A 14469-nucleotide genomic window follows, 5' to 3' on the forward strand; every position below is an offset into this window, starting at 1 on the left:
AGCTCACAGGTTTCAAGACCTCCGTGATCTTTTACATCCATGCCTGGCACTCTCCCTTTACTGTTCATTCCTGGCTGACAGCCATCTGTTCCACAGGCCAGAGGAGGAAAGCTGTGGGGTAGCTCAGCCTTGTAGCTCAAGTTTTCATTAGAAGGGCAAATTGAGAGTTGGGATGAGGAAGATATTCTCTTCACAGCACAGAACTGGAATAGTAAATGCCCTCAGGCATTTTACCCCTTCCTCTCTAGCATCAGGCACTAGCCATTGTTAGAGACAGGACATCAGTCTACATGGGACCATGGGTCTGGTCTGGTCTTGACAATTCTTAAGGTCCTAGACAGGTGGCACATACGCCTCCAGATTGTCAGCCAGGAAGAGGTCACTCTCATTCTGCAGGCCATGGCCAACTCACATTTACCAGCTGACTTCATTACCTACTGCAGCTGGGGAAGAACGCAGAGTCCACATCAGAATTATCTGGGGGATACCCTGGGCAGTCACTGTGACATCATGCTGAAGACTCTGGGAATCTGTTCTACAGATGGGGAGGCAAAGCCCCTAAGGCTTAAAGAAGAGTATCAGAATTAGCCCTTGCAAGCTGCAGAGCAAAAGGAGATAATCAACACAGCTCCATGGTCCAAAAGCTGTGGAGGCCATCTTCTGTTGGATCAGCCCTCTCCTACTCAGCAGAACTTCTCCATATTCAGGCAGTTATAAGCTGAATTTCCTTCAAACTATTATAGAAAAAAAATCAACAGTCCCCAGCCATGTCAGGCAACTTTCCCAGGTCCTTTTCACACTAAGACTGGCTGCACCACTCATTGCCTGCCACCACCCATTCACAGGTGCAATGGAACTTGGGCACTTGCAGATGAACCTGGAGTGAGGAGCAGTGCAAACACCATTCTGGACAGATCATGAACTGAATGGGATGTGGTAGTGGCAGGCACCGATATCCAACAAAAGCATTAAGGCAGAGATTAGGGCCCAGACCCAGAAAGGTATATAGGCTCCTGGCTTACATTGAAATCAATGGAAGTTAGGAGCCTAAACACCTTTGCTGTGGATCTGGGCAGAGAAGCCTGAAGTGCTACCAAAAGATTCTGAAGTACTAGTAGTGATGCATGTGCCAAAGGCTGGGAACCCCAGGGATAAATACCCGCAGAATGAAATTCTGCAGGTTGCTGCTGAATATGCATACGCGTCATGAGCCTTCAGAGTCAGTCTGGCTGCTGGGCAGAACAAGGCTATTGCCACCAGCATTTCCAGAAGCAGACATTCATCAGTGACTGCTAATTACGGACCAAGACACTGCCAATTCAACAAGGACAAGTGCAGAGTCCTGCACTTGGGATGGAAGAATCCCATTTACTGCTACAGGCTGGGGACTGACTGGCTAAGCAGCAGTTCTGCAGAAAAGGACCTGGGGATTATAGTGGACAAGAAGCTGTATATGAGTCAGCAGTGTGTCCTTGTCGCCAAGAAGGCTAATGGCATATTGGGCTGCATTAGTAGGAGCATTGCCAGCAGATTGAGGGAAGTGATTATTCCCCTCTATTCAGCACTGTTGAGGCCTCATCTGGAGTATTGCGTCCAGTTTTGGGCCTCACACTACAGAAAGGATGTGGACAAATTAGAGAGAGTCCAGCAGAGGGCAACGAAAATGATTAGGGGGCTGGGGCCCATGACTTAAGAGGAGAGGCTGAGGGAACTGGCTTATTTAGTCTGCAGAAGAGAAGAGTGAGGGGGGATTTGATAGCAGCCTTCAACTACCTGAAGGGGTGTTCCAAAGAGGATGGAGCTCGCCTGTTCTCAGTGGTGGCAGATGAGAGAACAAGGAGCAATGGTCTCAAGTTGCAGTGGGGGAGGTCTAGGTTGGATATTAGGAAGCACTATTTCACTAGGAGGGTGGTGAAGCACTGGAATGGGTTACCTAGGGAAGTGGTGGAATCTCCATCCTGAGAGGTTTTTAAGGCCTGGCTTGACAAAGCCCTGGCTGGGATGATTTAGTTGGTGTTGGTCCTGCTTTGAGCAGGGGGTTGGACTAGATGACCTCCTGAGGTCTCTTCCAACCCTAATCTTCTACAATTCTATGAATGAGCAGAATCCTACATTAACACCAGCTACAGCAGCTTCCTGCCTGTTCAATTTCTCCTTATAAATATGCTAATAATCTATTTCTTTCACATTCCCCTTCTTTCAAAATGCCATGTGCCTGAGATGTAATAAACATGCTTTGTTCTGAGCCCTGTAACACTGTCCTCCAGAGGTGCCAATGCAGCGAGTCAGGCTGCTGCCAGTGGCTCTGCATCCCCAAAGTGGCATTGGCAATTTGATGATCTCCCTTCCTAGTTAATGACCGTGCAGCAACACAGAGAGGGCTGGGAAGCCAGAAGACACAGGACCTGCGGTGCTTGCAAACTCAGCTCCTGATCCCCAGTCAGCTTGGACACCTTCCCTTTGCAAGGAAATGCTTATTCAAGTTTGGTGATGATGGGTGTAGAACCTGGAGGTTGACCTAGAAGAGGGACAAACTGAAGGGAGATCAGAGGAGATCACTTAAAATGATTTAAAGTCTGGAAGAACTGTCACACGAGGAAAGCTTAAGGCATGTGTCACTACTGAGCCTGTATTCAGTGCTTTGCAATCATTAATTAACCCTTGCAACATGCCTTGACACAGATGACATTGCATCAAAGAGATTAGAGATGTTAGGAGATTTGCTCAGACCCACAACGTGAGTGGCAGAGGAGAGAATCACTGCCCTGTCCAGAACCTAATCCATTGCATCTGACTGCTGAGTGCAGACAGAAGAACGACCTACAAATATCTGGACAGTCTATCAATGGTTCCTGGGGAGGCAAGAGAATTTCTGGAGGCGGTGCAAGGGGACAGAACTAGAAGTAAAGGGAAGCATTTGAGACAAGGAACGTTTAGGCTAAATATCAGGGAAGAGTTCCTAATGGTAACATCTCTCAGCCTCCCAACCAAGTGGTGAATCAACCTCACACGGGGCATTTGCAACTAGACTATGGATTATGTGCTATTAAATATACTGGAGGCGACAATCCTGAGTCAGCCAAGGAGATGGATTAGGTGTGTCATAGCAAGTCTTCTGTGTCTTCTGGTTGCATGGCTAAAACTGGTCCAGGTTACTCCAAGGTTCTTTTTCATCCTTAGATCCATTTAAAAGAACAGTGTCTGGATTTCTCTCCTTCTCAGGTACTTTTTCCTTCTCAAGTTTTTTAGCCGCCTTTGTTTCTCTTAAAAAGCAGATGACGACTCTGGGAATGCCACAGAAAATATTATTCGGAAATAGAACTTTACATGCTGGCCTGCTCTTCTGCATTCACCAGTTGGGAGTATCTGGTGACCTGGGGGCAGTTTTGCACTTTCAAGGTGTGTGGACTGAGCTGCTGTCAATCAGAGGTCTAACTAACTACCTGGCACGTGGCCACAACTGAGGTAGATGGCTACATAACATCAGACTGGTGGGGCTTTTGCATGAACGCAGCATTTCCCACCTGAAGCTATAAGCCTTTTTGCATCATCACATTGTCTTCTCAGCTGAAAGATCAAAACCAAAGATCAGGGCTCAAGTAGGAAGTGACAGGTTACCATTTGCCTGCAGCCAGAGCAGCTGGTGCTGTGATCCTATCAACTAAGTAGCACTGGGACATGGCCTATACTTGGATGGGAGACCTGCAAGGGACATTGGGTACTGCAAGTAGTGATGCTGGTAGTTCACTAGGAGTGTTCTGCCTTCTGAGTCCATTCTGAGTGTGGCAGTAGGGGGCTGCTAGGGATGCTAAAGGTTTTCCTGATCACTGGTAGATCCCGTGTCAATTTTTGCAAGAACAGGGATGTTAAACCAGCATCCTGGACACTTTGTCTTCCTAAAATTCATCCATGTGCTTCACTGGATCCGGGACTTGTCTCTACTTTCTATCCCAAAGCGCTGAGCCATGTGGCACTTTGTGCTCTGCTGCATTACACATAGGTGATCCCATCTCTAAAATAAAGGGCCAGATCCACGTCACTTATGCCCTCTAAACAATACTTTAGTCTGAACTGTCTTTAATGAGACCACTCAGCAAAACTACACAATATGAGTGACTCGTACTGGGTCAGCTCATTATCAGGCAGGGCTGAGGGAAGAAACGAGCTGCATGTGGCACAAACTGATTTGAGGGTTTCCTTAGCATCATTCAGATCCACCCAGTGCAATCTGCTCCCAGCGCTCCATGCCTTTAGGAGTTCACACACAGACACACACAGAGCCTGGCCTCTTTCTCTCAATGCCAGGGAAGGGCATCCAGGGGATAGGCAGCAGGACAATGGGACCCAATGGGCCAGGCAGCCTCAGAGACACCTCATCCATTGTAAAGTCACATCTATGCCCACGGTTGACATCACAGAAGCTCCTTGACTTCTGACACAACTGGCTCAGTAGGGGCAGTACCAGCTGGCTCGGAAGGAATCACAAGATGGGCAATTACAACTCCAGAAAGAAGGTGAAAAAAGCAAAGCAAGAGAAGAAGGAGAAGTGCCCAGATCTGGAGAAGGAAAAGGAGAAAGGGCGACTGGTTATCTATCTGAAAAAGAACAAGTCCACTGTAAGTGCCAGCTGGTGACTCGCCCGAGCTACAAGGTCATCCACACTAATGCTCTCCAACAGCTTCACACCCCACCTGGCCACACCCCTCGCCCCACACAACATGCACAGTCGTTCCCCACACAACTGCCACAGACAGACACACGCCAGGCTCCACTCCCCTACCACTATCACCGCGTTCCATCTCTCCTGTAGAGTGACCAGGAAGAGGCTGACTGCTGTGTGGACTTGTGTCATAACCAGGTTTCAAAACTATAATAACTGGCCCTGGGCTAAGGCCCTTCTCTAGGTTTTTGCTGGCCCCGAGATGACTTTCTTTTGGGGGGAGGGGTGCATTACGCTGGTGGGTCGGGTAGGGGGTTGTACATTTTGATACTGTTTGCCGCATTGTACAGTGCCCAGGAATGCTGGTGACAAGAACCATCATGAGTTCCTAATTGACAATGTATTTGTATTAATCCTTCTTGAATAATCGGAATTCGAGCCCCTAGGCCAGCCACTGTCTCTCGCTCTCGGGGAAACAGGAAACCAAAACCCTGGGCAGGGGGACTGGGGAACGGTCCCCTAAAACACATCCATAACCCATGGAAAGTCCCCAAGGACCATCACCCTCTTTGCCTAATAAGAAGCCTTGGAATTTCCCGTCAGCCAACTAGCAAACACCCTGCCCCTGAGGTGACTGTGAAGGGACCGGTGACACTATGAAGGCACTTTCTGGGAAGTAGCTCCAGTGTAGCTTCACTCTGTGGAACTGTTAGCAGCGTAACTGACCACGTCTGCTCTCCAGGAGTGCCTGGCCGAGGCTGGAGAGCTGAAACGGGAGGTCCAGAGCACCAGGGAAGCGGCCCACGCCAATGTGACAGAATCCGTTGTTTGTTTCATTTATTCTACAGATCAAAGCCGTGCTGATTCCTCCTCTTGAGAAGCTGTCCCACAGCCCAAAGACCCTCTCTGTGATCACCCTCTCTCCTGGTAGCAAAGTTAACATCTTTGGCAGATCGGAGCCAGGCAGCAAGAGGGGAGAGGTTCCCCGGCCACCACAGCCGTTCCCCTCATCAGCACAACTGGGAGCCGGAGATGGGGACATCCAGAAGATGAGGAGGATCCTGACCCTGTTTTTTTTGGTGGAGTCTGACAAGGCCGAGGAAGGAGATTCCCTGGGCTCCAAAAAACGGGTGAGGTTCTGGTACACCGTACACCCAGGCGCTGTGAGTGGATGGCCCAGGCTGTGAGCAGCCCAAGGAGCGTTGCTGTCTCCAGCAACACTATAGCGCACGCTGGAACCAAGGAACCCATGGAAGGGGGAAAATAAACCAAGCCGAGCATCTCAAATGACTGGCTGTGTTTAGTATGTGCTCTGGGGCATGGGAGGAAGGCAAGAAATATTATAACTTTACACTAAGGGACTGGCACCAATGCAGTCCTTGACTGGAGAGAAGGCCTCCAGGAGACAGTGCAGGAGGTGGGGGATGGGGTTGGAGGTGAGAAAGAAATTGGCTTTACAAAGTGAGTGCTGCCGAGCTAGCCCTGGAAACAGCTCCCTTCACAGCCTTTTGGGGGTTCCAAGAGGTGAGTCAACCAATGAGAAGGATGGCAAGTGAAAAGGCAAAATGCTTGGGAAGAAATTCCCATTGTATAAAGAGGGGATAGGAGCCTCCGCTCTATCAGCTGAGAGCTAAGAAGGTGGGGGTTCCTGGCTTTCCTGGTGGAGTGGGAAGTGCAGGGCCAACTGCTTCCACGAGCAAACCTCCGGAATACGGACATACTGGGACGTCCATTCTGCATCGAGAGATGCCGTAGAGCATTGTTAACCAGAGAAACTGGGGCTAAGAAAATGCTGGCACCTGGTCAACACAGTGGACTGGAAATCAGTCAGGGATCAGGAGTTACAGTAGTATATATAGCAAGATGGGAGGCTTAGTGTTCCTATAACGTCCCTCTGTTGTGACTGATAGAAAGCAACAAAAGCGTTGCTGAACCGTTTAACATTGGCTTTTATTAGAAACTCATGCTGGAAAGTGCTTTCCTGTCTGCTAACAAACTACCCTTTGCTCTCTCTCCTTGTCAATCTGTGCTGCTAGTCACGCTCTGGAGTGGAGTTATATAATTGTGCAGTGCAGTCACACTGCGTGAACCAGGAGACAGCCCCAGCAGAAAGAGCTTTTTGAAGAGTAAAAGAAATTTGGATGTTGCCACCCTCTTTCTCCCCAGATCAGCGATCTTTAACTTCAGGAAGGAGAGACCCACAAAGCAGGTTTTGGTGAATAAGAAAGCCACATCCCAGAAGCTGGTAGAATCACAAAATAGAAATGTAGGGCAGGAAGGGGCCTCAAGAAGTCATCAAGTTCAGCCCCCTGTGCTGAGGCAGGACTAAATAAATCTAGACCATCTCTGTCAGGTGTTTGTCCAACCTGCTCTTCAAAATCTCCAGTGATGGGGATTCCACAACCTCCCTTGGAAGCCTGTTCCAGAGCTTAACTGCCCTTAACGTTAGAAAGTTTTTCCTAATATCTAACCTAATTCTCCCTTGCTGCAGATTAAGCTCGTCACTTCTTGTCCTACCTTGTGTGAACACAGAGAACAACTGATCACAGTCCTCTTTACAACAGCCCTTAACATATTTGAAGATTGTTATCAGGTCCCCCTCAGTCTTTGTTTCGCAAGACTAAACATACCCAGGTTGTTTAAACTTTCCTCATAGGGCAGGTTTTCTAAACCTTTCATCATTTTTGTTGCTCTCCTCTGGACTCTCTCCAGTTTGTCCACATCTTTCCTGAAGTGAAGTGCTCAGAATTGGACATAGAACTCCAGTTAAGGCCTCATCAGTGCCAAGCAGAGCAGGGCAATTACATGTGACTTACTTACGACACTCCTGTTAATACACCCCAGAATGATTTTTGCCTTTTTGCAGCTGCATCACGTTGTTGACTCATATTCAATTTGTGATCTACTATAACCCGCAGATCTTTGTCAGCAGTACTACTGCCTAGCAGTTATTTCCCATTTTGTAGTTATGCATTTGATTTTTTTATTCCTAATTGTAGAACTTTGCATTTCTCTTTAGTGAATTTCATCTTATTGAATTCAGTTCAATTCTCTAATTTTTCAGGCTCCTTGTGAATTCTAATTCTGTCCTCCAAGTGCTTGCAACCCCTTCTAGCTTGGTGTCCTCCACAAACTTTATGAGCACACTCTCCACTCCATTATCCAAGTCATTAATGAAAATATTGAATAGTACCGGACTCCAGACTGACCCATGCGGAACCCCACTAGATACACCATCCCAGATTGACAGCAAACCATTGATAACTACTCTCTGAGTGCAGTCATTCAACTCCTCATAGTAATGTCATCTATACCACATTTCCCTAGTTTGCTTATGAGAGTGTCATGTGGGACTGTGTCAAAAGCCAGACTAAAATCAAGATATATCACATCTACTACTTCTCCTCTAGCCATCCACTAGGCCAGTAACCCTGCCAAATAAATAAATTAGGTTGGCTCGGCATGATTTTTTCTTGACAAATCCATGTTGGCTATTCCTTATAACCTTATTATCCTCAAGGGCTTACAAACCGATTGTTTAATAATTTGTTCCAGTGTTTCCCAGGTATCAAAATTTGTCTGACTGGCCTATAATTCCCCAAGGTCCTCCTTGTTCCCTTTTTAAAGATATGTACTATGTTTTCTCCTCTGCAGTCTTCTGGGACCTCAGCCTTCCTCCAGGAGTTCTCAAAAATAATTATTCACGATTCTGAGATTACCTCAGTTTAAGCACCAAATTTGAATTTGAATACATCTAGCATCTAAATATTCTTTAACCTGATTGTTCCCTATTTTGGCTTATGTTTTGTTCCTGCAGAAGTGTTTGCTCTGTGCAGATAACTCTCTATGGGCAGAGTCCTGCACTCCTTACTAGGGGCATGGCTCTGCCAGATACTGTGCTCTGCTGCGGTGGTGCTAAGCACCAACTCCTACTGAAGTCCACAGGCACTGAGGGTGTGCAGCACATTGCAGGATTTGTCTCCAAATTAATATGCAGACAAAGCTCAGGTAAAGACAGAGAAAAGGACACCGGATTTGGCCCCATCCGCCCTCTCCATTTCCCCATCTCTAGGTGATGGACTCTGAATAGAATTCTAAATGGATACCATCAATACCGTTCAGCTAATGGCCTTATCCGACTGGGACTGAGCTGTGTGTGGTGCTTAGCAAGAGATCTAGAACATAGCAAAAAAGAAACAATCCCTGGAGGCAAGAATAGGGGTGTGAAACAGTTTGCTGGGCAAATCTTGCTTCCCTACAATTCCTGTAGTTTCCTGTCTGTCCTCAACTGTTGTGTAGTTGCTGTACATTGTTAAACAGCTCCTACATTCCACCACAGAGGTGGCTGCATTTCAGTGAGTGCGCATGAAATGCTTCCTGTCGATAAATAACGTAAATAGCCTCTCTCATCCCAAAGGATCTTACAGAGTTTTACAAGCTGTCAGTGTAGGAATCACTTCACCCCTCCCTTTGGATGGAACACAACGGCTGTTTAACAGCACATAGCAACATGACAGAATTTAGGACAGTGGGCTGGGACCTTGCCAGGGTCTCAGCAGTGTCATCCCTACCTGTGGAAAGGGCTGCATGGGTCTGATGCCCAGGGCCGGCTCCAGGCACCAGCTGAGCAAGCTCGTGCTTGGGACGGCAGATTCTACAGGGCGGCATTCCGCCCAATCCTAGGGCGGCACAGCAGGTGTTTTTATTTTTGGTTCCCCGATCCGGCCGCCCTGTAGGGGGCGGAGGAGGGGAGCGCCCTGCAGCAAACTTGGCAGACCAGTCCACGTCCTTCCCTCACAGCCAACCGGAGCAGCGCAGAGCCCTCCTGGCAGGTGGCGCGGCAGTCGGGGCCGCGGGGTGAGTGCCCCGTTGAAGCCCTGGCCGCCCCCCTTCCCTCTCTCTGTCCTGCTCCCTTCCCCTCCCCCCCACTAGACCGGGCGCGCACCCTGCAGCACAGGGAGTCCCCCTGCACCCTGGCTCCGGCCGCCCTGTAGGGTTTTTTTGTTTGGTTTTTTTCCTTGCTTTGCTGGCCGCGCTGTTCCCCCCTCACTTTGCCGCTCCAGCCGCATGGTTTTTTTGGGTTTTTCCCCCCTGCTTTGCCGCTCTGTGTTTTTTATTTTTTCCCCCTGCTTTGCTGCTCCGCCCCCCCCTTTTTTTTTGCTTGGGGTGGCCAAAAAGCCAGAGCCAGCCCTGCTGATGCCCATGAGGAGTCAGGGCGTTGGTATTACAATGCATTCTACTGGCATCACCAGTTCCAACACACACACACACACACACACACACACACACACACACACGCCTATGAGGTCATGGGAGCTCACAATCCCTTCCTAGGAACAGAAGCCACATGGGGGAGGGGAAGATTCCGGAACTCCCAGGACAGCGTCCCCCCACTGGAACCCTAACGTCTATCCTAGGCCAGCTCCAAGAGGATCCAGGGGTCAGAGGGAAGGGGAGATGAACACATGGAAATCATCAGGTGAGGGCGTCACACCATACATGATTCCATCCCAGAAGGGAGGGTATCAGAATCTGGTTTGTGTGGGGCTGCAATCAGGAAGCAGTTCCAACACATCTCCCCCAGAGGAAATGATGCTCTTTTAGAGAGGGGTGCCCTAAATGCAACATAAAGGCCCTTTTGGAGCCCTAGAACGCACCCAAGGCCACCCTCACCCTGTGACAAAACTGAGCTGCAGGGTTTTATAGCTGGGGAATCTGAACTCCAGGAAGTTCCTAGGCCCAGTCAACAGGGCTGAGCACATTTGGGTTGGAATTCAACAACGCATGAACATTTATTTGACAAGTGGCAAGCTGCCATGGGGAGTTCTCAGCAATGTGGCCACCGCTGCTATCAACCCATTCATCTGGGGGCAGTGTAGGGTGGAGAAAGAAAACAGAAGAGACAAGTGAGAAGAGGATGGCATGGAGGAGACTGCAGAACATCGGGTTTAACTATATGATCGTGTTAGATAAGGTAACCCCAAATGGTGCCCAACAAGGTCGTCCGGCAAGAGCTGGGCAGAGAAATGTCACTCCATTTCGATGGAGGATTTCATTAGTTTGAAATCTTGTTTTGTTCTGATGGAGAATGAAAATCAAAAACTTCCAAGTGCTTCACAAAGGGGAATGGAGCTTTGGCTCTGGGGCAGTCCACCTGGTGGGCTGCCCAGGACCCTAGATCCCTGACACCAAGGCAGTCTGTCTGCATGGCTGTTCCACAGCCACGGATCCTGGGAGCCTACAGCTTCCAGACTTTGCACCCCCTGCCACCTGCCTGGTGGGCTGCTGAGGAGCTGGGCGGGTGAGCTGACAGGAGAGTAGGCAAGTTTCTGACGGATCCTGCCAGGTTTCCGGAGGAATTTCATCAAAATCAAACTGTTTCCTCAAAATGTTTTGATCTCAACAATCTGCAAAATCTGACGAAAAACATGTAGCTGGAATTTTTCCAACCAGCTCTACTCCCTACATCACCAGAACCCCCTTTGCCATGCCCATATCCTGGGTAGCTCTGCACTATTTAACGTGGCCCAGTGTGGGGGGACAGACATTTTTAGGAGAGTTTCCCAACAGCAGCAAGTAACCTCGTATCAGTGTGTGCCAGGGACAGCCCATTTCTCAGAGGGTTGCACCATAAGGTGGAGAAAATCCTTCCAGTCCAAACCCCAATTATCAGCTGCTCACAATTTTCCTTAAACATTTCCTTTGGGAGCGAAATTTCACAACCACAGCCCAAAGCTGGGAGGGCTTTATTTTTTAATTTGAACAAAATCCATTCGGTCCTTTCTGAGGTGCGTGTAAGGTGGGTAGGGGTGGGAAGGCTCTGTGACCATTTGGTAAGCTAAGACAAGTGATAAAGGCCTGAATACCGCTAAAGGATCCACAGCCCCCACGGAGGAATGCGCGAGTTTGCCAGGTTTGCACAGTTTTGATTTGGAAAGAACAGTAGAAAATGTCACACCGAGCATACACAGAATGTCATTTTTAGCACCATTAAAGATCGCCCTTCCCAATAGGCATGCAGGTATCAACTGATGAGGGGGGAAAATGCAGTTTTCAGGGAGAATCAGCACAAGGTCTAAGCACTATTTAAGTCTTTAGGGTGAAGTGATACAGAGCGTAGCATAGACCCTCTGTTCATAGCACAGACTTTGAGTTGTGATGTATTCGGGGGGAGTGGGTAACTCAGTGGTTTGAGCATTGGCCTGCTAAACCTAGGGTTGTGAGTTCAGCCCTTAAAGGGGCCACTTAAGGATCTGGGGCAACAATCAGTACTTGGTCCTGCTGCTGAAGGCAGGGGGCTGGACTTAATGACCTTTCAAAGTCCCTTCCAGGTCTAGAAGATAGGTATTATTATAAGCAACTACATTGGCAATAACTTTTAGAGGGCTGTAGAACCTGATTTTCTAGCCCTAGGTAGCCAAGCATCAGTGCATCTCTGGCCTTGTGCTCACTCTGCATATTCATGGCTGCATGCGTGGTGCACATTCTGCTTGGTACCCGCACAAGGCTAGACAGTTATCAAGCCACATTGACACACATGTGGCAGTACTGACAGAAATGCCATAGGAAAACCAGCCCCAGGCCATAGATAGTGCACTACAGCCGAGATTTAAAGTTAATGTGGTTGGGCATCCGAATCCCCTAGGCAGCTTTGAAAAAATCTCAGCCTAGAAGCACCCGAGCAGCACTTTGGATTGCTATTCTTCCAGATCATTCCTTTGGACTTTAGGAGCACTGTCCCATTGTGACGGGAGGCTGTTTCGATGCAACGTGCTGCTGAGCTGAAGTAGCAGCATGATTGTGTTTACGTGACAAGGCACGATGAGACGGTCAAAAGTGTCCAACCAGACCAACTCCAGAAGGAGGCAACTCAACGGCACATCCAAGTCACTGCTGCTGAGCACCCCCCGGCTTGTGGGCATGTCGTGACTGTTGATCATTGCGTTTCTCAGCTGTAATCCTGCATTAACAATGGGTTTGTATTTAACTGGTAATCGATTAGAACTGCATTACAGATAATCCATTTGTTTTGTTGCAGGATGAGGCAAGCTTTCCAATTCCCTTCTTCCCGCTAATCCCTGACTGCGCGTCTCCTACGTCAGAGGTGGATAAAGTTCAGACAGTTTGGTGGTGCAGATAACACTATGGGAAAGGTCGCGGTTATCATCGACAATGGTAGTTGCTTCACTCGGGCCGGCTTTGCTGGAGACGACAAGCCAAGGTCTGTGTTGAAGACCACGTCCATGCCTCCCACCTGCCCAGCTGTGACGCAGGAGACCCCATGCCATCTCATCGCCACTGGCTGTGGGACAGGCGGTGCCAGGGCATCCAAAACCCACCCGCTCAGGCACGGCATCATCACCGACTGGGAAGCCATGCAAAATCTGTGGAGCCACCTTTTCTTCTGTGAGCTGAGACTGTCCCCTGAGGCGTGCCCGCTGCTCATGACAGACTCACCCTCCTGCCCCACAACCAATAGGGAGAAGATGGCCGAGGTGTTCTTCGAGGACTTCGGTGTTCCAGCCTTGCATGTGGCTAACACGGGGCTCCTCTCCCTCTGCTCCTGTGGCAGGGTCACTGGCCTGGCTGTGGAGACCGGGGCTGGGGTGTCCCATGTCACTTCCATCTGCGCTGGGCAGATCTGGAGGGAGGCCACCTATCGCCTGGACGTGGCTGGGTTTTTCCTTTCCAAGCACATGCATACCCTGCTGCTGAAGAGCTCCAACGACCCACAGCTGCTCTGTACCTTGCAGAAGACGACAGTGACCCAGATGAAGAAGCAGTGCTGCTACGTGTCCATGGACTATGAAGGAGACCTCCAAGACAAAGCTCACCAGTTCCCAATGGGTTTTAAGACCCCTGATGGGCACTGGATAACTCTGGATAAGGAGCGGTTCTGCTGCCCAGAGCCACTCTTCCAACCAAAACTGCTAGACCAAAACTCTCCAGGCATCCACCTTTTAGCTTTCCAAAGCCTCCAGAAGGTGCCAGATGAGTGCAAGGGAGACATTATTGGTAACACTGTGTTATCAGGAGGCTCATCAATGTTTCCTGGCTTCCCTGAGAGGATGTGCTCAGAGCTGGATGCTTTGTTATATGGCAAAGGCTACCGGATTAAAATTCTGGCTGCCCCAAAGAGGAGTATGGCAGTCTGGGCTGGAGGGTCCATGGCAGCCTCGCTTAAATCCTTCCGGCATATGTGGATGAGAAAGGGCGAGTACCAGGAGTGCGGGGCAGCATATGTCCACAAAAAGTTCAATTAGTTTCTAATAAATAACCACTGTTTTGGCCCAAAATGGTATAATTCTGTCTATACAATTAAAGCCAAGGCAGGAATGCAAAGGTCTCTGTAACAAAGAAAAGCAATGCATCTGGCATCCCAGTTTCCTGTCCTCTCTCCAGGGGCAGAGTTAAGGGTATCATTATCTGAGTGCATATTAGTGCATTGTTTGAGAAATACCACCTTACTCCTGGATTTCCTGAGTTTCTATTTCTGGGGCTGTCGACACACAAACTGGAACCAAAGTAATTAAACTGCTTTTAATTCACACCTATGATTATTTCAATGGAAGTCTGTGTGTGGCCACTCTTAATCTGAAACAAGCGTGGCAACATATAGGCTTATACCAAAATAACTGAAGCTGGCATGAATGATTTAATTATTTTGGTTCCAGTTTGTGTATAGACAACACTAAAATTCTAGTGCCTTGCAGGGATACAAAGCACCCAACACTGATGTGCTGCTGCAACTTTAACTTCATCTTAAAGTTTTGTTGGAGAATTTCCTTTTTTTTTTCCCCCAAGTCTCT

The 14469-nt window shown here is 48.8% G+C and overlaps 2 protein-coding genes across 3 annotated transcripts in view; one reads left to right on the plus strand and one right to left on the minus strand.

Annotated features, from left to right (window-relative positions):
* The window catches only part of NECAB3 (N-terminal EF-hand calcium binding protein 3), a 125075-nt gene that overhangs the window by 15215 nt on the left and 95391 nt on the right, over nucleotides 1-14469 (minus strand). The gene's annotated exons all lie outside the window — the stretch shown is intronic.
* Nucleotides 9988-13956, plus strand: ACTL10 (actin like 10). 2 transcript variants are annotated; one of them, XM_039499326.1, is made up of 2 exons: nucleotides 9988-10139; nucleotides 12699-13956. In XM_039499326.1, exon 2 carries the CDS (start codon nucleotides 12805-12807, stop codon nucleotides 13921-13923), a length of 1119 nt encoding a protein of 372 aa, XP_039355260.1. In that variant the 5' UTR covers nucleotides 9988-10139; nucleotides 12699-12804; the 3' UTR covers nucleotides 13924-13956. The 2 variants fall into 2 exon arrangements, with proteins under 2 accessions (XP_039355260.1, XP_039355261.1); XM_039499327.1 differs by lacking the exon at nucleotides 9988-10139 and adding an exon at nucleotides 10218-10634.

The sequence above is a fragment of the Mauremys reevesii genome, linkage group 13 (genome assembly GCF_016161935.1).
Source record: "Mauremys reevesii isolate NIE-2019 linkage group 13, ASM1616193v1, whole genome shotgun sequence".
Lineage (NCBI taxonomy): Eukaryota > Metazoa > Chordata > Testudines > Geoemydidae > Mauremys > Mauremys reevesii.